This window comes from Sebastes fasciatus, unplaced genomic scaffold, assembly GCF_043250625.1.
Source record: "Sebastes fasciatus isolate fSebFas1 unplaced genomic scaffold, fSebFas1.pri Scaffold_94, whole genome shotgun sequence".
Lineage (NCBI taxonomy): Eukaryota > Metazoa > Chordata > Actinopteri > Perciformes > Sebastidae > Sebastes > Sebastes fasciatus.
This window is the reverse complement of record NW_027428282.1, coordinates 5,001-27,764: the sequence shown is the minus strand read 5'-3', so window position 1 is coordinate 27,764 and position 22,764 is coordinate 5,001. Positions and strand designations below refer to the sequence as shown.

Genomic DNA, 22,764 nt, shown 5'->3' with positions numbered 1-22,764 from the left:
AGAGAGAGAGAATAGAGAGAATAGAGAGAACAGAGAGAGAATAGAGAGAATAGAGAGAGAGAATAGAGAGAATAGAGAGAGAATAGAGAGAGAGAATAGAGAGAGAGAAGAGAGAGATAGAGAGAATAGAGAGAATAGAGAGAGAATAGAGAGAATAGAGAGAATAGAGAGAGAATAGAGAGAGAAGAGAGAGAATAGAGAGAATAGAGAGAATAGAGAGAGAATAGAGAGAATAGAGAGAATAGAGAGAGAATAGAGAGAATAGAGAGAATAGAGAGAACAGAGAGAGAATAGAGAGAATAGAGAGAATAGAGAGAGCAGAGAGAGAATAGAGAGAGAATAGAGAGAAAATAGAGAGAATAGAGAGAGAGAGAGAGAGAATAGAGAGAGAGAAGAGAGAGAATAGAGAGAGAATAGAGAGAATAGAGAGAGAGAAGAGAGAGAATAGAGAGAGAGAATAGAGAGAATAGAGAGAGAATAGAGAGAATAGAGAGAGAGAATAGAGAGAGAAGAGAGAGAATAGAGAGAGAATAGAGAGAGAATAGAGGAGAGAAGAGAGAGAATAGAGAGAGAATAGAGAGAATAGAGAGAGAATAGAGAGAGAGAGAAGAGAGAGAATAGAGGAGAGAGAATAGAGAGAGAATAGAGAGAGAAGAGAGAGAATAGAGAGAGAGAATAGAGAGAGAATAGAGAGAATAGAGAGAGAATAGAGAGAGAATAGAGAGAGAGAATAGAGAGAGAGAATAGAGAGAATAGAGAGAGAATAGAGAGAATAGAGAGAGAATAGAGAGAGAATAGAGAGAGAATAGAGAGAGAATAGAGAGAGAGAATAGAGAGAATAGAGAGAGAATAGAGAGAATAGAGAGAGAATAGAGAGAGGATAGAGAGAGAGAATAGAGAGAATAGAGAGAATAGAGAGAGAGAATAGAGAGAATAGAGAGAGAATAGAGAGAGAGAATAGAGAGAATAGAGAGAGAGAATAGAGAGAATAGAGAGAGAATAGAGAGAGAATAGAGAGAATAGAGAGAACAAGAGAGAGAGAATAGAGAGAGAATAGAGAGAGAGAGAATAGAGAGAATAGAGAGAGAGAATAGAGAGAGAGAATAGAGAGAATATAGAGAGAATAGAGAGAGAATAGAGAGAATAGAGAGAGAATAGAGAGAATAGAGAGAGAGAATAGAGAGAATAGAGAGAGAATAGAGAGAGAGAATAGAGAGAGAATAGAGAGAGAGAATAGAGAGAAGAGAGAGAATAGAGAGAGAGAAGAGAGAGAATAGAGAGAGAATAGAGAGAATAGAGAGAGAGAGAGAGAATAGAGAGAGAATAGAGAGAGAATAGAGAGAATAGAGAGAGAATAGAGAGAATAGAGAGAGAGAATAGAGAGAGAATAGAGAGAGAGAATAGAGAGAGAGAAGAGAGAGAATAGAGAGAGAGAGAGAGAATAGAGAGAGAATAGAGAGAGAATAGAGAGAGAGATGAGAGGGAGAGAATAGAGAGAATAGAGGGAGAGAATAGAGAGAGAATAGAGAGAGAGAATAGAGAGAGAGAAGAGAGAGAATAGAGAGAGAATAGAGAGAATAGAGAGAGAATAGAGAGAGAATAGAGAGAGAGAAGAGAGGGAGAGAATAGAGAGAATAGAGGGAGAGAATAGAGAGAATAGAGAGAGAGAAGAGAGGGAGAGAATAGAGAGAGAATAGAGAGAGAGAATAGAGGGAGAGAATAGAGAGAATAGAGGGAGAGAATAGAGAGAATAGAGAGAGAGAATAGAGAGAGAATAGAGAGAGAGAATAGAGAGAGAATAGAGAGAATAGAGAGAGAGAATAGAGAGAGAATAGAGAGAGAGAATAGAGAGAATAGAGGGAGAGAATAGAGAGAGAATAGAGAGAGAATAGAGAGAGAGAGAAAGATAGAGAGAATAGAGAGAGAATAGAGAGAGAATAGAGAGAGAATAGAGGGAGAGAAGAGAGAGAATAGAGAGAGAGAGAGAATAGAGAGAGAATAGAGAGAGAGAATAGAGAGAGAATAGAGGGAGAGAATAGAGAGAATAGAGGAGAGAATAGAGAGAGAATAGAGAGAATAGAGAGAGAGAATAGAGAGAATAGAGAGAGAGAATAGAGAGAATAGAGGGAGAGAAGAGAGGGAGAGAATAGAGAGAGAGAAGAGAGAGAATAGAGAGAGAGAATAGAGAGAGAGAATAGAGAGAGAATAGAGGGAGAGAATAGAGAGAGAGATAGAGAGAGAGAATAGAGAGAGAATAGAGAGAGAATAGAGAGAAGAATAGAGAGAGAGAATAGAGAGAGAATAGAGAGAGAGAATAGAGAGAGAATAGAGGGAGAGAATAGAGAGAGAGAAGAGAGAGATAGAGAGAGAGAATAGAGAGAGAGAATAGAGAGAATAGAGGGAGAGAATAGAGAGAATAGAGAGAATAGAGAGAGAGAATAGAGAGAATAGAGAGAATAGAGAGAATAGAGGGAGAGAAGAGAGAGAATAGAGTGTGAGAATAGAGGGAGAGAATAGAGAGAATAGAGGGAGAGAATAGAGAGAATAGAGAGAATAGAGAGAGAATAGAGAGAATAGAGAGAATAGAGGGAGAGAAGAGAGAATAGAGAGAGAGAATAGAGAGAATAGAGGGAGAGAAGAGAGAGAATAGAGAGAATAGAGGGAGAGAAGAGAGAGAATAGAGAGAGAGAATAGAGAGAATAGAGAGAGAGAATAGAGAGAATAGAGAGAATAGAGGGAGAGAATAGAGAGAATAGAGAGAGAGAATAGAGAGAGAATAGAGAGAATAGAGAGAATAGAGAGAATAGAGAGAATAGAGAGAGAGAAGAGAGAGAATAGAGAGAGAGAATAGAGAGAGAATAGAGAGAATAGAGAGAGAGAATAGAGAGAATAGAGAGAGAGAATAGAGAGAATAGAGAGAGAGAATAGAGAGAATAGAGAGAATAGAGGGAGAGAAGAGAGAGAATAGAGAGAGAGAATAGAGAGAGAATAGAGAGAATAGAGAGAGAGAATAGAGAGAATAGAGAGAGAGAATAGAGAGAATAGAGAGAGAGAATAGAGAGAATAGAGGGAGAGAAGAGAGAGAATAGAGAGAGAGAATAGAGAGAATAGAGAGAGAGAATAGAGAGAATAGAGAGAATAGAGAGAATAGAGGGAGAGAATAGAGAGAATAGAGAGAGAGAATAGAGAGAATAGAGAGAGAGAATAGAGAGAATAGAGAGAATAGAGAGAATAGAGAGAATAGAGAGAATAGAGAGAGAGAATAGAGAGAGAGAATAGAGAGAATAGAGAGAATAGAGAGAATAGAGAGAGAGAATAGAGAGAATAGAGAGAGAATAGAGAGAATAGAGAGAATAGAGAGAGAGAATAGAGAGAATAGAGAGAATAGAGAGAGAGAATAGAGAGAATAGAGGGAGAGAGCAGGTGGAGTGTAGATTCAGGGTTTCAGGTGACCTCAGACGGGAAACTGTGTTTTTATTCAAATGACTTTCTGGTTTCTGTGAAGCAGATTTGCATTAAAGCTGCAGACGGTGATGTCATCATCCTCAGGTGAGCTGAGCTCAGGTATCTGATGGTTATTAATAATAATAATAATAACGAGAGCTGCACGCAGCTATGAAAGGGCCCTCGCCCCTGCTCGCGGGTCGGGGTTGCTGGCGGGACGCCGACCGACGCGGCCGGGCACCGCGAAACCGAAACTCTGACGAGCGCCACGACGCCTGCCGCAAGGCTCTACGACAAGCGGTTCACGAGTTATGAAGGGGGGCGGGGCTAATGTGTAGGGGGCGGGCATAACATTTACCAATGAAACATGAACTCTCTGCTGAGTGATATGACACTTCCCACAAGACTCTACTACAAACGGATCATGAGTTATGAAAGGGGGCGGGGCTAATGTGTAGGGGGCGGGCATAACTTTCACCAATGAAACAGGCACTCTCTGCTGAGTGATATGACACCTCCCATAAGCCTGTACGACAAACGGTTCATGAGATATGAAAGGGGGCGGGGCTAATGTGTAGGGGGCGGGCATAACATTTACCAATGAAACATGAACTCTCTGCTGAGTGATATGACACCTCCCGCAAGACTCTACTATAAACGGTTCATGAGATATGAAAGGGGGCGGGGCTAACGTCTTGGGGCGGGGCTATGAGTATATTTTTTCATATACATGTCATCAGTACTGGAGCAACATCATACCTGAGAGATTTGGGGCAGATCGGACTATGTACAGTTGAGTTACAATAACTGGCGAATGGCTCAAAATGGCCGCCACGCCACGGTCCGCTCGTTAAGTGAACACTCACCATTTTAATAACTTTTCATCCTCAAGGTTTTGAGATGGTCCTGACCAAATTTCAAATCGTTATGATCAAATCTGTAGGAGGAGTTCGTTAGAGTACGCGGCCAATAAAAAGCAAAAATTGGGAAAATCGTACATAAAATCCAATATGGCCGACTTCTGGGTGGGCGGAGCTCATTGAGTATGAGTATATTTTTTCATATACATGTCATCAGTACTGGAGCAACATCATACCTGAGAGATTTGGGGCAGATCGGACTATGTACAGTTGAGTTACAATAACTGGCGAATGGCTCAAAATGGCCGCCACGCCACGGTCCGCTCGTTAAGTGAACGCTCACCATTTTAATAACTTTTCATCCTCGAGGTCTTGAGATGGTCCTGACCAAATATCAACTCGATCTGATCAAATCTGTAGGAGGAGTTCGTTAAAGTACGCGGCCAATAAAACGCAAAAATGACATAAAAATCCAATATGGCCGACTTCTGGGTGGGCGGGGCTAATGAAACCCAATGAGGAATATGTTTCAAATGATGAGTGGGATATGCATACCAAATTTCATGAATATCGGATCAACTTTGACAAAGTTAAAATTTCAACGCGTTAGGGGGCGCTAGAGAGCCGGCTAAACACACTGAGCCTAATGGCTATGCAGTTACACAAAGTTCACAGGTGTCTATCATTTTGCCAAATTTTATGAGATTCCGAGTACCTAAAGGTATGTTCAAAATCTGAAAGACATAAGGGGGCGCTAGAGAGCCAACATGCCACGCCCAAGCAAAATTTCACCACTAAAATTAAGTAATTACTAGTTTGGATGTGTGTGTAAAGTTTCATAAATTTTTGTGCATCCTAAAGTCTTCAAATATGCGTTCGTAAATTCTAAAATCACGCAGGAAGTCCAACATGGCTGACTTCCTGTTGGCCGAAGAAATCTCAAAATCATTTAATCCAGGTATGAGGGCGTGAGCAACGACATACTTGAATTTCGTGAAGATCGAAGAAACTTTCTCGGAAAAACTGCGTACGTTAGGGGGCGCTATGGAGCCCCCTGGAGAAACCCGAGCCCAGTCACTCCAGAACATTGAATTTCCCACCAGTTCTGACGCATACTCCACTTTTCGTGAGTTTTGGGGATGGCTAAGGTCGTCAAAAACGCGATCTAGTGGCAGAAAAAGAATAATAATCTGCAGAAAAACAATAGGTTCCTTGCACTTCGTGCCAGGACACCGTTGGGTCCTGGCACTTTCGTGCTCGGGCCCTAATAATAATAACAACAGAACATTAATAATGATCTGCTTCATGTGTCAGGTTGTCTGTTGGAAGGAGGAAGTTCCTGTTTGAAGCTTCCTAACTAGAGATGCACCGATACCGCCGTTTATCAGACCGAGTACAAGTACTTACATGTGGTACTCTCCGATACCGAGTACTGATATGAGTACCGATACCGAGTACCGATACTGAGTACCGATACGAGTACTTCTCTGTGCCTAAAGAGCCTCGTTAACAGCCAGCTGGAGGGTGTGAGCGACACACGGCAGGCTGGGAAGTCCCGCATACGAGGCTGTGCGCCGCCACCGGCTCTAGGTCGGCTTGGAAAGGCTCGGGGTGAAGGTGCTTCACGGGGCCGTGGACAAAGTGTCACCGGGATGGATTGTCCTCGGTGTGTCCTAACCGCGTCATGCCCCCAGGGCGGGGCTCGACCCACGTAAAAGGCGCCAGGGGTCTGCGGTGATGTCTGCAACCCACCCGACCCGTCTTGAAACACGGACCAAAGAGTCTAACGCACGCGCAGGTCAGAGGGTGAAAGCAAAACCCCGGGGAGCAATGAAAGTGAGGGCCGGTGCGCGCCGGCTGAGGTGGGATCCCGGCCCAGCGGGGTCGGGCGCACCACTGGCCTGTCTCACCCGCACCGTCGCGGAGTTGGAGCGTGAGCGCGTGCGTGAGGACCCGAAAGATGGTGGCGAGAGGTTAACGTCACGCTGCTGTAAAGTGGTATCGGAGCTGTTTTGCGAGTACGAGTACATGAACACAGTATCGGACCATCCCTAATCCTAATGAACCACATCCTCTGATGATGATGATGATGATGATGATGATGATGATGATGATGATGATGATGATGATGAAGATCCTCAGAGCTGAGCTGAGATCAGTAGTTGATCTTGACAGACGGATCATCATCAGTGTGTGTTGGATGATCAGATCATCATCAGTGTGTGTTGGATCAGCATCAGTGTGTTGGATGATCAGATCAGTGTGTGTTGGATGATCAGATCAGTGTGTGTTGGATGATCATCATCAGTGTGTGTTGGATCAGCATCAGTGTGTGTTGGATGATCAGCATCAGTGTGTGTTGGATCATCATCAGTGTGTGTTGGATGATCAGATCAGTGTGTGTTGGATGATCAGATCAGTGTGTGTTGGATCATCAGATCAGTGTGTGTTGGATGATCATCATCAGTGTGTGTTGGATCAGCATCAGTGTGTGTTGGATGATCAGCATCAGTGTGTGTTGGATCATCATCAGTGTGTGTTGGATGATCAGATCAGTGTGTGTTGGATGATCAGATCAGTGTGTGTTGGATGATCATCATCAGTGTGTGTTGGATGATCAGATCAGTGTGTGTTGGATGATCAGATCAGTGTGTGTTGGATGATCAGATCAGTGTGTGTTGGATGATCAGATCAGTGTGTGTTGGATGATCAGATCAGTGTGTGTTGGATGATCAGATCAGTGTGTGTTGGATGATCAGCATCAGTGTGTGTTGGATGATCAGCATCAGTGTGTGTTGGATGATCAGCATCAGTGTGTGTTGGATGATCAGTATCCACTGCTTGAAGTGGACTGAAATCAGTACCAGTACTCTCTTCTTCACATGTTGGCGTGTAGCAGCAGGAACATCTCCTCTGAAGCTGCTGAAGATTATTCATCTCAACACCGCATGCTGACTCAGCACTCTGTATTGTTCTTCATGACTCAGCAGATAATCTGCTCACAGCTCGCTGACGATGTGAGAGAAACAAACAGTCTGTTAACCAGCTGATTCAGGAGGACGTAAACATTCATCATACAGCCACTGAAGGATCTTCATGAGATGATGATGTTCAGCCGTTCATGTTCCTCAGAGGATGAATACTCATGACTCTGGTGACTTTCCCTCCAGCGCCACCAGCAGGTTCCTATTAGTGACACGTTTCTGTGTTTTTAGTCCTCGTACGTTGTTGAAAGTCGTGCTGAGCGTCACTAATAAAAAGGAAATCTGTGTCTATGAACACGAATCAAACAGATTATATTTAGTGACTTGAGTTTAGTTGACTTGAACGTGACTCAGACGTTCATCGTTCATCGTTCAGGGCCGAAGCGTTGAAGTTTTTTGTCTCTGAAACAATAATGAGTGAAGTTAACGAGGCGTTGGATCAGGAGCAGAAACTCCGTTAATCTGCAGATAAAAACTCATTATTCCTCGTTGCCGTGGAGACGGACTGAGATCGGATCTGTTGTTCCATGTTTCATGATGACTAACTAAATCCTAGAACTCAGAGTATGGAAGGTTTGATTGTATTCCTCGACGGTGATCATCATCATGTCTTGTTGTTGTTGTGTTTCAGTACACCCGGGTCTGGATCCCCGACCCGGAGGAGGTGTGGAAGGCTGCAGAGATCATCAGAGACTATAAAGAAGGAGAGTCCATCCTTCACCTCAAGCTAGAGGATGAGACGGTATTTAACAAACACTATAAACCACTGTTGGATGTATGGAGGACAAAACCTGCCAAAATAAATAAATGACTCCATGAATAAATAAATATGCCATTAAATGAAACTAAAATAATATTAAAGATAAATGTACCCATTGATTTATTGATCAAATGTGAAATAATTGACATTTCTGTTTCAATTTGCTTCTTTAAATATATATCCCCTATCTATCTACTCTTCTATTTAATTTCCCTTTTATATATTTATTTATTTGTATTAACTTTTAAATGTATTTATTTTTGTATTTATTTAAAAAATAGTATTAAATGTTTTTATTCATTATGAATTCTTCTCTGAGTAAGTAGTAATTAATACAAAGATAAATAAATAAAGAAGCACATTAAAACAGAAGTATCAATTTATGTCACATTTTATCAATAAATTAATGCCTACATTTATTTTTAGTATATATGTTTTTTCATTTTAATGGCATATTTATTTATTCATCGAGTCATTTATTTATTATTTTGGCAGGTTTTGTCCTCCATATAGATACAGAATTTAACTTTTTAATTTAATGTGCTTCTATATTTATTTATCTTTGTATTACTATTTACTTACTGCACACCTGTACCGGTCAGAGAACGCAAGAGCTGAGGAGAATTAAAAATGAATAAATACATTTTACAATAAATAAATAGATTTAAAAGTAAATAAAAGGGAAAATTAAATAGAAGAGTAGATAGATAGGGGATACATATTTAAAGAAGCAAACTAAAACAGAAATGTCAATTATTTCACATTTTATCAATAAATTAATGCCTACATTTATTTTCAATATTTTATTTACATTTAATGGCATATTTATTTATTTATTTATTTATTATTATATTTATTATTATATTTATTATCCGTCCTCCACATAGATACAGAATTTATTTGTTATCTTTTTATTTCAATCAGAGAGAACAAACACTCTCTAGACCTGTTGGATGTTCTGTATATGGTCATTGTTAGTATTGATGACGTATTGATGACGTATTGATGACGTCCTGATGACGTCCTCCCGTCCTCAGCCTCTGGAGTACCCCGTGGGTCCGAAGAGTAACCCTCTTCCTTTCCTGCGTAACCCCGACATCCTGGTGGGGGAGAATGACCTCACGGCGCTCAGCTACCTGCATGAACCCGCCGTCCTGCACAACCTCAAGGTCCGCTTCCTGGAGCCCAACCACATCTACACGTACTGCGGTCAGTCAGCGTCCAGCATCTGTTACTGTATGATATGTATATTCTAAATATAGCGTACACTTCAAACTTGTGTGTGTGTGTGTGTGTGCGTGCAGGGATCGTGCTGGTGGCCATCAACCCGTACGACCAGCTGCAGATCTACGGCGAGGAGGTGATCCGGGCCTACAGCGGTCAGAACATGGGCGACATGGACCCTCATATCTTTGCTGTGGCTGAGGAGGCGTACAAGCAGATGGGCAGGTCAGATCACATGATCACTGTTTATAAAAAACACGTTAATACACACGCGTTGACTGGTATAAATACACACGTTAACGTGGTATAAATACACATGTTAACGTGGTATAAATACACATGTTAACGTGGTATAAATACACATGTTAACGTGGTATAAATACACATGTTAACTGGTATAAATACACAGGTTAATGTGTATAAATACACACGTTAACGTGGTATAAATACACACGTTAACGTGGTATAAATACACATGTTAACGTGGTATAAATACACATGTTAACTGGTATAAATACACAGGTTAATGTGTATAAATACACACGTTAACGTGGTATAAATACACATGTTAACGTGGTATAAATACACACATTAACTGATATATATACACATGTTAACTGGTATAAATACACAGGTTAATGTGTATAAATACACACGTTAACGTGGTATAAATACACATGTTAACGTGGTATAAATACACACATTAACTGATATATATACACATGTTAACTGGTATAAATACACAGGTTAATGTGTATAAATACACACGTTAACGTGGTATAAATACACACATTAACTGATATATATACACAGGTTAATGTGTATAAATACACACGTTAACGTGGTATAAATACATGTTAACTGGTATAAATACACATGTTAACGTGGTATAAATACACATGTTAACTGGTATAAATACACAGGTTAATGTGTATAAATACACACGTTAACGTGGTATAAATACACACATTAACTGATATATATACACAGGTTAATGTGTATAAATACACACGTTAACGTGGTATAAATACATGTTAACTGGTATAAATACACATGTTAACGTGGTATAAATACACATGTTAACTGGTATAAATACACATGTTAACGTGGTATAAATACACATGTTAACGTGGTATAAATACACACGTTAACTGGTATAAATACACACGTTAACGTGGTATAAATACACATGTTAACGTGGTATAAATACACATGTTAACTGGTATAAATACACATGTTAACGTGGTATAAATACACATGTTAACGTGGTATAAATACACATGTTAACTGGTATAAATACACATGTTAACGTGGTATAAATACACATGTTAACGTATAAATACACACGTTAACTGGTATAAATACACACGTTAACGTGGTATAAATACACACGTTAACTGGTATAAATACACATGTTAACGTGGTATAAATACACACGTTAACTGGTATAAATACACACGTTAACGTGGTATAAATACACACGTTAACTGGTATAAATACACATGTTAACTGGTATAAATACACATGTTAACGTGGTATAAATACACACGTTAACTGGTATAAATACACATGTTAACTGGTATAAATACACATGTTAACTGGTATAAATACACACGTTAACGTGGTATAAATACACACGTTAACTGGTATAAATACACATGTTAACTGGTATAAATACACACGTTAACTGGTATAAATACACATGTTAACGTGGTATAAATACACACGTTAACTGGTATAAATACACATGTTAACGTGGTATAAATACACACGTTAACTGGTATAAATACACACGTTAACTGGTATAAATACACACGTTAACTGGTATAAATACACACGTTAACTGGTATAAATACACACGTTAACTGGTATAAATACACATGTTAACTGGTATAAATACACACGTTAACTGGTATAAATACACATGTTAACGTGGTATAAATACACATGTTAACTGGTATAAATACACACGTTAACTGGTATAAATACACATGTTAACTGGTATAAATACACACGTTAACTGGTATAAATACACATGTTAACTGGTATAAATACACACGTTAACTGGTATAAATACACATGTTAACGGTATAAATACACACGTTAACTGGTATAAATACACATGTTAACGTGGTATAAATACACACGTTAACTGGTATAAATACACATGTTAACGTGGTATAAATACACACGTTAACTGGTATAAATACACATGTTAACGTGGTATAAATACACACGTTAACTGGTATAAATACACACGTTAACGTGGTATAAATACACACGTTAACTGGTATAAATACACACGTTAACTGGTATAAATACACACGTTAACTGGTATAAATACACACGTTAACTGGTATAAATACACACGTTAACTGGTATAAATACACACGTTAACTGGTATAAATACACATGTTAACGTGGTATAAATACACACGTTAACTGGTATAAATACACACGTTAACTGGTATAAATACACACGTTAACTGGTATAAATACACACGTTAACTGGTATAAATACACACGTTAACTGGTATAAATACACACGTTAACTGGTATAAATACACACGTTAACTGGTATAAATACACATGTTAACGTGGTATAAATACACACGTTAACTGGTATAAATACACACGTTAACTGGTATAAATACACACGTTAACTGGTATAAATACACACGTTAACTGGTATAAATACACACGTTAACTGGTATAAATACACACGTTAACTGGTATAAATACACACGTTAACTGGTATAAATACACACGTTAACTGGTATAAATACACACGTTAACTGGTATAAATACACACGTTAACTGGTATAAATACACACGTTAACTGGTATAAATACACACGTTAACTGGTATAAATACACACGTTAACTGGTATAAATACACACGTTAACTGGTATAAATACACACGTTAACTGGTATAAATACACACGTTAACTGGTATAAATACACACGTTAACTGGTATAAATACACACGTTAACTGGTATAAATACACACGTTAACTGGTATAAATACACATGTTAACTGGTATAAATACACACGTTAACTGGTATAAATACACACGTTAACTGGTATAAATACACACGTTAACTGGTATAAATACACACGTTAACTGGTATAAATACACACGTTAACTGGTATAAATACACACGTTAACTGGTATAAATACACACGTTAACTGGTATAAATACACACGTTAACTGGTATAAATACACATGTTAACTGGTATAAATACACATGTTAACTGGTATAAATACACACGTTAACTGGTATAAATACACACGTTAACTCTTCTTCTTCTTCTTCTTCTTCTTCTTCTTCTTCTTCTTCTTCTTCTTCTTCTTCTTCTTCTTCTTCTTCTTCTTCTTCTTCTTCTTCTTCTTCTTCTTCTTCTTCTTCTTCTTCTTCTTCTTCTTCTTCTTCTTCTTCTTCTTCTTCTTCTTCTTCTTCTTCTTCTTCTTCTTCTTCTCCTCTTCTTGTGTCTGTTCTGCAGAGACGAGAGGAATCAGTCCATCATCGTGAGCGGAGAATCCGGAGCAGGGAAGACGGTTTCTGCGAAGTACGCCATGCGTTTCTTCGCCACGGTGGGCGGCTCGGCTAACGACACTAACGTGGAGGAGAAGGTGCTCGCCTCCAGCCCCATCATGGAGGTCAGTGGAGGTCACTCCTCTTCTTCTCCTTCAGTCCACTCTAACGCCAGCGGCTGCTTAGCTTAGCTTAGCATAAAGACTGGAGACGGAGGGAAACAGCTAGCCTGGCTCCACCTCCCAGCTCTCTGTGTTACGTTACGCTGACGACACCGTCCTCTCTCATCAGGCTATCGGAAACGCTAAAACCACTCGGAACGACAACAGCAGTCGCTTTGGGAAGTACATCCAGATCGGCTTCAGCCGCCATTACAACATCATCGGAGCCAACATGAGGACGTACCTGCTGGAGAAGTCCAGGGTGGTGTTCCAGGTGGGAGGATTCAGTTAATCAGACTTATATCAGACTTATATCAGACTTGAATCAGATTTATATCAGACTTATATCAGACTTATATCAGACTTTAATCAGACTTCAATCAGACTTATATCAGACTTATATCAGACTTATATCAGACTTATATCAGACTTGAATCAGATTTATATCAGACTTATATCAGACTTATATCAGACTTATATCAGACTTATATCAGACTTATATCAGACTTCAATCAGACTTATATCAGACTTATATCAGACTTATATCAGACTTATATCAGACTTATATCAGACTTCAATCAGACTTATATCAGACTTATATCAGACTTTAATCAGACTTATATCAGACTTATATCAGACTTCAATCAGACTTATATCAGACTTATATCAGACTTATATCAGACTTATATCAGACTTATATCAGACTTATATCAGACTTCAATCAGACTTATATCAGACTTATATCAGACTTTAATCAGACTTATATCAGACTTATATCAGACTTTAATCAGACTTATATCAGACTTCAATCAGACTTATATCAGACTTTAATCAGACTTATATCAGACTTATATCAGACTTTAATCAGACTTATATCAGACTTATATCAGATTTATATCAGACTTATATCAGACTTATATCAGACTTATATCAGACTTTAATCAGACTTATATCAGACTTCAATCAGACTTATATCAGACTTTAATCAGACTTATATCAGACTTTAATCAGACTTATATCAGATTTATATCAGACTTATATCAGACTTATATCAGACTTATATCAGACTTATATCAGACTTATATCAGACTTTAATCAGACTTATATCAGACTTCAATCAGACTTATATCAGACTTTAATCAGACTTATATCAGACTTATATCAGACTTTAATCAGACTTATATCAGACTTCAATCAGACTTATATCAGACTTATATCAGACTTTAATCAGACTTATATCAGACTTATATCAGATTTATATCAGACTTATATCAGACTTATATCAGACTTATATCAGACTTTAATCAGACTTATATCAGACTTCAATCAGACTTATATCAGACTTTAATCAGACTTATATCAGACTTATATCAGACTTTAATCAGACTTATATCAGACTTTAATCAGACTTATATCAGACTTTAATCAGACTTATATCAGACTTTAATCAGACTTATATCAGACTTTAATCAGACTTATATCAGACTTTAATCAGACTTCAATCAGACTTATATCAGACTTTAATCAGACTTATATCAGACTTCAATCAGACTTATATCAGACTTATATCAGACTTTAATCAGACTTATATCAGACTTATATCAGACTTATATCAGACTTATATCAGACTTTAATCAGACTTATATCAGACTTTAATCAGACTTATATCAGACTTTAATCAGACTTATATCAGACTTCAATCAGACTTATATCAGACTTTAATCAGACTTATATCAGACTTATATCAGACTTATATCAGACTTATATCAGACTTTAATCAGACTTATATCAGACTTATATCAGGTTGTTTCTCTGTGTGACTGATTTCTGTGTTTAAACGTCTGTCAGGCTGAAGATGAGAGAAACTATCACATCTTCTACCAGCTGTGTGCCTCCTCCAGTCTCCCAGAGTTCAGAGACCTCAGCCTCAGTGAGTACTACTACGTTACTGCTCTATGTACTACTACGTTACTGCTCTATGTACTACTACATTACTGCTCTATGTACTACTACATTACTGCTCTATGTACTACTACATTACTGCTCTATGTACTACTACATTACTGCTCTATGTACTACTACATTACTGCTCTATGTACTACTACATTACTGCTCTATGTACTACTACATTACTGCTCTATGTACTACTACAGTTACTGCTCTATGTACTACTACATTACTGCTCTATGTACTACTACATTACTGCTCTATGTACTACTACAGTTACTGCTCTATGTACTACTACAGTTACTGCTCTATGTACTACTACAGTTACTGCTCTATGTACTACTACGTTACTGCTCTATGTACTACTACGTTACTGCTCTATGTACTACTACATTACTGCTCTATGTACTACTACATTACTGCTCTATGTACTACTACATTACTGCTCTATGTACTACTACAGTTACTGCTCTATGTACTACTACATTACTGCTCTATGTACTACTACAGTTACTGCTCTATGTACTACTACATTACTGCTCTATGTACTACTACATTACTGCTCTATGTACTACTACAGTTACTGCTCTATGTACTACTACAGTTACTGCTCTATGTACTACTACATTACTGCTCTATGTACTACTACAGTTACTGCTCTATGTACTACTACAGTTACTGCTCTATGTACTACTACAGTTACTGCTCTATGTACTACTACGTTACTGCTCTATAGTAGAGGTAGAGACACTCCGACAGTAACAGGAGATGTGAGGAGATGTGAGGAAATTTAAATGAGATAAACAACTTTTGTTGTAAATGTACTAGAGCTGTCAAATATAACGTGATATATATGATTTTTTTTTTTAATATAATTTTGTGGTCATTTCTTTTAACCTTTTTTAGGATATTTTTAGGACATTTTTTGGACTTTTTTTGGACTTTTTTTGGAAATATTTTGGACCTTTTCGGTCATTTTAGGAGCTTTTTTCGAACTTTTGTTTAAGACATTTTACGGACATGGTCACAGGTCAGAGGTCAAGGGACCACTTTGTAAATGGATATGATGATTTTTTCTTGCTAACATTTAGCCCAACGTTGGAGCGTTATTAATCCTCCTTCCTGACCAGCTGGTCTGTCTCTGATAGAGAACCTGATGAATCCGTCGGTACCAACCGTTGACACTTTAATTCATTCATTCATCTCTGATTCGTTCTTGTCGCTCAGCCAGCGCCGAAGATTTCACCTTCACGTCTCTGGGGGAGAACATCTTCATCGAGGGCGTGAACGACGCTGACGACCTGAAGAAGACCAAAGAGGCCTTCACGCTGCTGGGTGAGGACAGGTCCACACAGTCATATCTCACTCATTAGTCCCCATGTGTCCAACGTGTCCAACGTGTCCAACGTGTCCAACGTGTCCAACGTGTCCAACGTGTCCGTGTGGTTTTCAGGGATAAAGGAAGGCAGTCAGAGTAGCATCTTTAAAGTCGTTGCCTCCATCCTCCATCTGGGAAACATCGAGATCTGCTCGGAGCGAGACGGAGAGTCCTGTCACGTCTCGGTACGTCACCGTGGTTACAGCGTGGTTACGGCAGGTCAGAGTGATGTCACCCTCTAACAGGTGAAGGTGTGTGTTGTTGTTGTGTGTCTCAGGGAGACGACCTCCACCTGCAGCACTTCTGCAGGCTGCTGGGGGTGGAGCTGCAGCAGATGGAGCACTGGCTGTGTCACAGGAAGCTGGTCACGGCGTCCGAGACCTACGTGAAGAACATGTCCAGCAAGCAGGCGGAAAACGCCCGCGACGCGCTCGCCAAACACATCTACGCTCGCATGTTCGACTGGATCGTGGAGCACATTAACAAGGCCCTGCACACCTCCGCCAAACAGCACTCCTTCATCGGAGTCCTGGACATCTACGGGTGAGACGGACGGGGACATTTATTACTTTGCATTAATGTGCACCGGTCGGTAATGACCCGCTAGCTGTTCATTATCACGCTTATTACACGGCTGCTTACTGAAGAAATCAATAATCTGACACAAAAACGGTCCTCCAGAGTCCCACATCAGAGCTGTGCCCATAGCAACGGTCTGTTATACATAGCAACGGTCTGCTATACGTAGCAACGGTCTGTTATACGTAGCAACGGTCCGTTATACATAGCAACGGTCCGTTATACGTAGCAACGGTCCGTTATACATAGCAACGGTCTGTTATACGTAGCAACGTTCCGTTATACATAGCAACGGTCTGTTATACATAGCAACGGTTTGTTATACATAGCAACGGTCTGTTATACATAGAACGCTGTGATTGACCAATCAGAGTCGAGTATTCAACACAGCCGTGTAATAAATATATATATTACTATTATTATTATTTTTCTGTCTTAGATTCTCTGGTTATTTTTACTTGTGTGATTTTCTTTTGAAACATATTTAATCAAAGTTGTTGGAGGAACCTGAGATCTATCAGACTTCTCCTCTGAAACTGTTCACGATTAGTTGAAACCTGAAACCTGAGAATAAGAGTTGAGATGAGACGTTGGTCTTCTGTCTGATTGTCTTCTGTCTGATTGTCTTCTGTCTTCTGTCTTCTGTCTGATTGTCTTCTGTCTGATTGTCTTCTGTCTTCTGTCTTCTGTCTGATTGTCTTCTGTCTGATTGTCTTCTGTCTTCTGTCTGCAGCTTCGAGACGTTCGACATCAACAGTTTTGAGCAGTTCTGCATCAACTACGCCAACGAGAAACTCCAGCAGCAGTTCAACTCTGTGAGTCTCCTGTTCTCTGGTGGATCACCTCCACCTGAACCTGAACCTGAACCTGAACCTGAACCTGAACCTGAACCTGAACCTGTTCTGTATTCTGTATTCTGTATTCTGTGTTCATATGAAGTGGAGACGGAGACGAGCTGATGGTTGTTGTTGTCTTGTGTCCTCAGCATGTGTTCAAGCTGGAGCAGGAGGAGTACATGAAGGAGCAGATCCCCTGGACCCTGATCGACTTCTACGATAACCAGCCCTGCATCGACCTGATCGAGGCTCGACTCGGCATCCTGGACCTGCTGGACGAGGAGTGTAAGGTCAGTACGCTCTCTGATGATGATGATGATGATGATGATGATGATGATGATGATGATGATGATGATGATGATGATGAGCAGCATTAGAGGAACAGATCTGTTATTATTATTATTATTATTATGATATAATCTACTTCCTGTTTCAGGTGCCGAAGGGGACGGACCAGAACTGGGCCCAGAAGCTCTACAAGCAGCACTCCAGCAGCGCTCACTTCCAGAAACCTCGTATGTCCAACATCTCCTTCATCATCCTGCACTTCGCTGATAAGGTGAGCAGAACACCTGGTCCAGGTCCAGGTCCAGGTCCAGGTCCTGGTCCAGGTCCTGGTCCAGGTCCTGGTCCAGGTCCTAATTTTTTTGGACATATTTCATCTTTTTTTCAGCCTCTGTTTGGACTTATTTTCAGACACATTTTGTCCTTCTTCAGACGTTAGCATGCAGCTTTAGCTCTGCTCTGTCTAGCTCTGCTTTTCCTGTCAATGTGTGAAACCCAAAGTGTTTCCATCCTTTACTGGATGTGTAGTGTTTACCACGCTGGATTTAACATGGGAGGGTGCAGGTCGTATCCACGACAACCCTCCAACGGTTTAGACTCTCTGAGGTTTGTTTTGGTTGACGGATACAGAACGGATATGACGTCACGTTACTCAGACTACCACAATAAAAGATATGACGTCACGTTACTCAGACTACCACAATAAAAGATATGACGTCACGTTACTCAGACTACCACAATAAAAGATATGACATCACGTTACTCAGACTACCACAATAAAAGATATGACATCACGTTACTCAGACTACCACAATAAAAGATATGACGTCACGTTACTCAGACTACCACAATAAAAGATATGACGTCACGTTACTCAGACTACCACAATAAAAGATATGACGTCACGTTACTCAGACTACCACAATAAAAGATATGACGACACGTTACTCAGACTACCACAATAAAAGATATGACGTCACGTTACTCAGACTACCACAATAAAAGATATGACATCACGTTACTCAGACTACCACAATAAAAGATATGACGACACGTTACTCAGACTACCACAATAAAAGATATGACATCACGTTACTCAGACTACCACAATAAAAGATATGACATCACGTTACTCAGACTACCACAATAAAAGATATGACGACACGTTACTCAGACTACCACAATAAAAGATATGACATCACGTTACTCAGACTACCACAATAAAAGATATGACATCACGTTACTCAGACTACCACAATAAAAGATATGACGTCACGTTACTCAGACTACCACAATAAAAGATATGACGTCACGTTACTCAGACTACCACAATAAAAGATATGACGTCACGTTACTCAGACTACCACAATAAAAGATATGACGACACGTTACTCAGACTACCACAATAAAAGATATGACGTCACGTTACTCAGACTACCACAATAAAAGATATGACATCACGTTACTCAGACTACCACAATAAAAGATATGACGACACGTTACTCAGACTACCACAATAAAAGATATGACATCACGTTACTCAGACTACCACAATAAAAGATATGACATCACGTTACTCAGACTACCACAATAAAAGATATGACGACACGTTACTCAGACTACCACAATAAAAGATATGACATCACGTTACTCAGACTACCACAATAAAAGATATGACATCACGTTACTCAGACTACCACAATAAAAGATATGACGTCACGTTACTCAGACTACCACAATAAAAGATATGACGTCACGTTACTCAGACTACCACAATAAAAGATATGACGTCACGTTACTCAGACTACCACAATAAAAGACATGACGTCACGTTACTCAGACTACCACAATAAAAGATATGACGTCACGTTACTCAGACTACCACAATAAAAGATATGACGTCACGTTACTCAGACTACCACAATAAAAGACATGACGTCACGTTACTCAGACTACCACAATGAAAGACATGACGTCACGTTACTCAGACTACCACAATAAAAGATATGACATCACGTTACTCAGACTACCACAATAAAAGACATGACGTCACGTTACTCAGACTACCACAATGAAAGATATGACATCACGTTACTCAGACTACCACAATAAAAGATATGACGTCACGTTACTCAGACTACCACAATGAAAGCGGTGACTTCCTTCTACCTCCTCGTAGACTCAGATGAAGCAGATAGATCCATTCTGACATTAAAACATCTGTTTAGAGATCGTGATACATCGTGAATTGATTCCCCCCCCCTAGTGTTCTGCTTATTTTCAGGTTCTTACTTGTGTTTTGGGTTCCTACTAGAACACATTTGCATTTGTTATGTTTTAATGTTCTAATGATTGATTACTGTTTGTATTAAATGTTAGTATGATGAAGCGTTCACTGAGCTGCTGTCTGACAGGTGGAGTATCAGTGTGACGGCTTTCTGGAGAAGAACAGAGACACCGTCTACGAGGAGCAGATCAACATCCTGAAGGCCAGTCAGGTAAGAACCACAACCAGAACCGGAACCAGAACCACAGAACCACAGAACCAGAACCAGAACTACAGAACCATTTTTCTGTCAATATCATGTCACCATTAGAGCAGTTTAATCTGGTGGAGCAACGTCCTCCATGATGGATACTGGTTTTCCGTCCTACGTTCATACGGTGGTGGGTTTGATGGTGTAACTGGTATTAATGGTGTTTGATGGTGTAACTGGTATTAATGGTGTTTGATGGTGTAACTGGTATTAATGGTGTTTGATGGTGTAACTGGTATTAATGGTGTTTGATGGTGTAACTGGTATTAATGGTGTTTGATGGTGTAACTGGTATTAATGGTGTTTGATGGTATAACTGGTATTAATGGTGTTTGATGGTGTAACTGGTATTAATGGTGTTTGATGGTGTAACTGGTATTAATGGTGTTTGATGGTATAACTGGTATTAATGGTGTTTGATGGTGTAACTGGTATTAATGCTGTTTGATGGTGTAACTGGTATTAATGGTGTTTGATGGTATAACTGGTATTAATGGTGTTTGATGGTATAACTGGTATTAATGGTGTTTGATGGTGTAACTGGTATTAATGGTGTTTGATGGTATAACTGGTATTAATGCTGTTTGATGGTATAACTGGTATTAATGGTGTTTGATGGTGTAACTGGTATTAATGGTGTTTGATGGTGTAACTGGTATTAATGGTGTTTGATGGTGTAACTGGTATTAATGGTGTTTGATGGTATAACTGGTATTAATGCTGTTTGATGGTGTAACTGGTATTAATGGTGTTTGATGGTATAACTGGTATTAATGCTGTTTGATGGTGTAACTGGTATTAATGGTGTTTGATGGTATAACTGGTATTAATGGTGTTTGATGGTGTAACTGGTATTAATGGTGTTTGATGTAGTAACTGGTATTAATGGTGTTTGATGGTGTAACTGGTATTAATGGCGTCTACGTGGTGTTAAAGTTAGAGTGGATCTTCCAGACCGTGTGAGGCGGATCAGACTGACAGTGAGGCAGATCAGACTGACAGTGAGGCAGATCAGACTGACAGTGAGGCGGATCAGACTGACAGTGTGTCCTCTTAGTTTCAGCTGGTCGCTGATCTGTTTCATGAGAAGGACGCCGTCGCCCCCCCGAAGTCCTCCAGAGTGAACGTCAGACCCGCCAAGTCCACTCCCAGAGCCCCCAACAAGGAGCACCGCAAGACTGTGGGACACCAGGTGAGCTCAATGCTGCAGGTCTCTGCTGCTCCCTGGAGGACTCTGCAGGGAGCAGCAGATCGTCTCTGCAGGTCTGCAGACCCTCAGTGTTGCTGTTGCAGGGTCTGATGTGTCTCTGTGTTCTGGTTCAGTTCCGCAGCTCTCTCCACCTCCTGATGGAGACTCTGAACGCTACGACTCCTCACTACGTCCGCTGCATCAAACCCAACGACTACAAGGAGGCCTTCTCGTGAGTCCACCTCTCCACCTCTCCACCTCTCCACCTCTCCACCTCTCTACCTCTCTACCTCTCTCTACCTCTCTACCTCTCTCCACCTCTCCACCTCTCCACCTCTCCACCTCTCCACCTCTCCACCTCTCTACCTCTCTACCCTCTCCACCTCTCTACCTCTCTCCACCTCTCCACCTCTCCACCTCTCTACCTCTCTACCTCTCTCTACCTCTCTACCTCTCTCCACCTCTCCACCTCTCCACCTCTCCACCTCTCCACCTCTCCACCTCTCTACCTCTCTCCACCTCTCCACCTCTCTACCTCTCTACCTCTCCACCTCTCCACCTCTCCACCTCTCTACCTCTCTACCTCTCCACCTCTCCACCTCTCCACCTCTCCACCTCTCCACCTCTCTACCTCTCTACCTCTCCACCTCTCCACCTCTTCCACCTCTCCACCTCTCTACCTCTCCACCTCTCCACCTCTCCACCTCTCCACCTCTCACCTCTCCACCTCTCCACCTCTCCACCTCTCCACCTCTCCACCTCTCCACCTCTCCACCTCTCTACCTCTCCACCTCTCCACCTCTCCACCTCTCTCCACCTCTCCACCTCTCTACCTCTCCACCTCTCTACCTCTCTACCTCTCCACCTCTCCACCTCTCCACCTCTCTACCTCTCTACCTCTCCACCTCTCCACCTCTCCACCTCTCCACCTCTCTACCTCTCTACCTCTCTCCACCTCTCTACCTCTCTCCACCTCTCTACCTCTCTCCACCTCTCCACCTCTCTCCACCTCTCCACCTCTCCACCTCTCCACCTCTCCACC

At 40.4% G+C, this 22,764-nt stretch overlaps 1 protein-coding gene across 1 annotated transcript in view; it reads left to right on the top strand.

Moving 5' to 3' along the window:
* Positions 1-7,919: 7,919 nt before the first annotated feature.
* Positions 7,920-22,764, top strand: part of LOC141763892 (unconventional myosin-Vb-like) — a gene marked incomplete at its 5' end in the record, with an annotated part of 19,835 nt that continues 4,990 nt past the window's right edge. The window contains 15 exons of the mRNA XM_074628668.1: positions 7,920-8,030; positions 9,086-9,257; positions 9,353-9,497; positions 12,779-12,935; positions 13,102-13,245; positions 14,820-14,901; positions 16,146-16,253; positions 16,372-16,481; positions 16,574-16,839; positions 17,609-17,690; positions 17,861-18,001; positions 18,148-18,270; positions 20,411-20,494; positions 21,591-21,725; positions 21,857-21,954. Coding sequence (XP_074484769.1) covers positions 7,920-8,030; positions 9,086-9,257; positions 9,353-9,497; positions 12,779-12,935; positions 13,102-13,245; positions 14,820-14,901; positions 16,146-16,253; positions 16,372-16,481; positions 16,574-16,839; positions 17,609-17,690; positions 17,861-18,001; positions 18,148-18,270; positions 20,411-20,494; positions 21,591-21,725; positions 21,857-21,954 — 1,958 coding nt within the window. The remainder of the gene's footprint in view (positions 8,031-9,085; positions 9,258-9,352; positions 9,498-12,778; positions 12,936-13,101; positions 13,246-14,819; positions 14,902-16,145; positions 16,254-16,371; positions 16,482-16,573; positions 16,840-17,608; positions 17,691-17,860; positions 18,002-18,147; positions 18,271-20,410; positions 20,495-21,590; positions 21,726-21,856; positions 21,955-22,764) is intronic.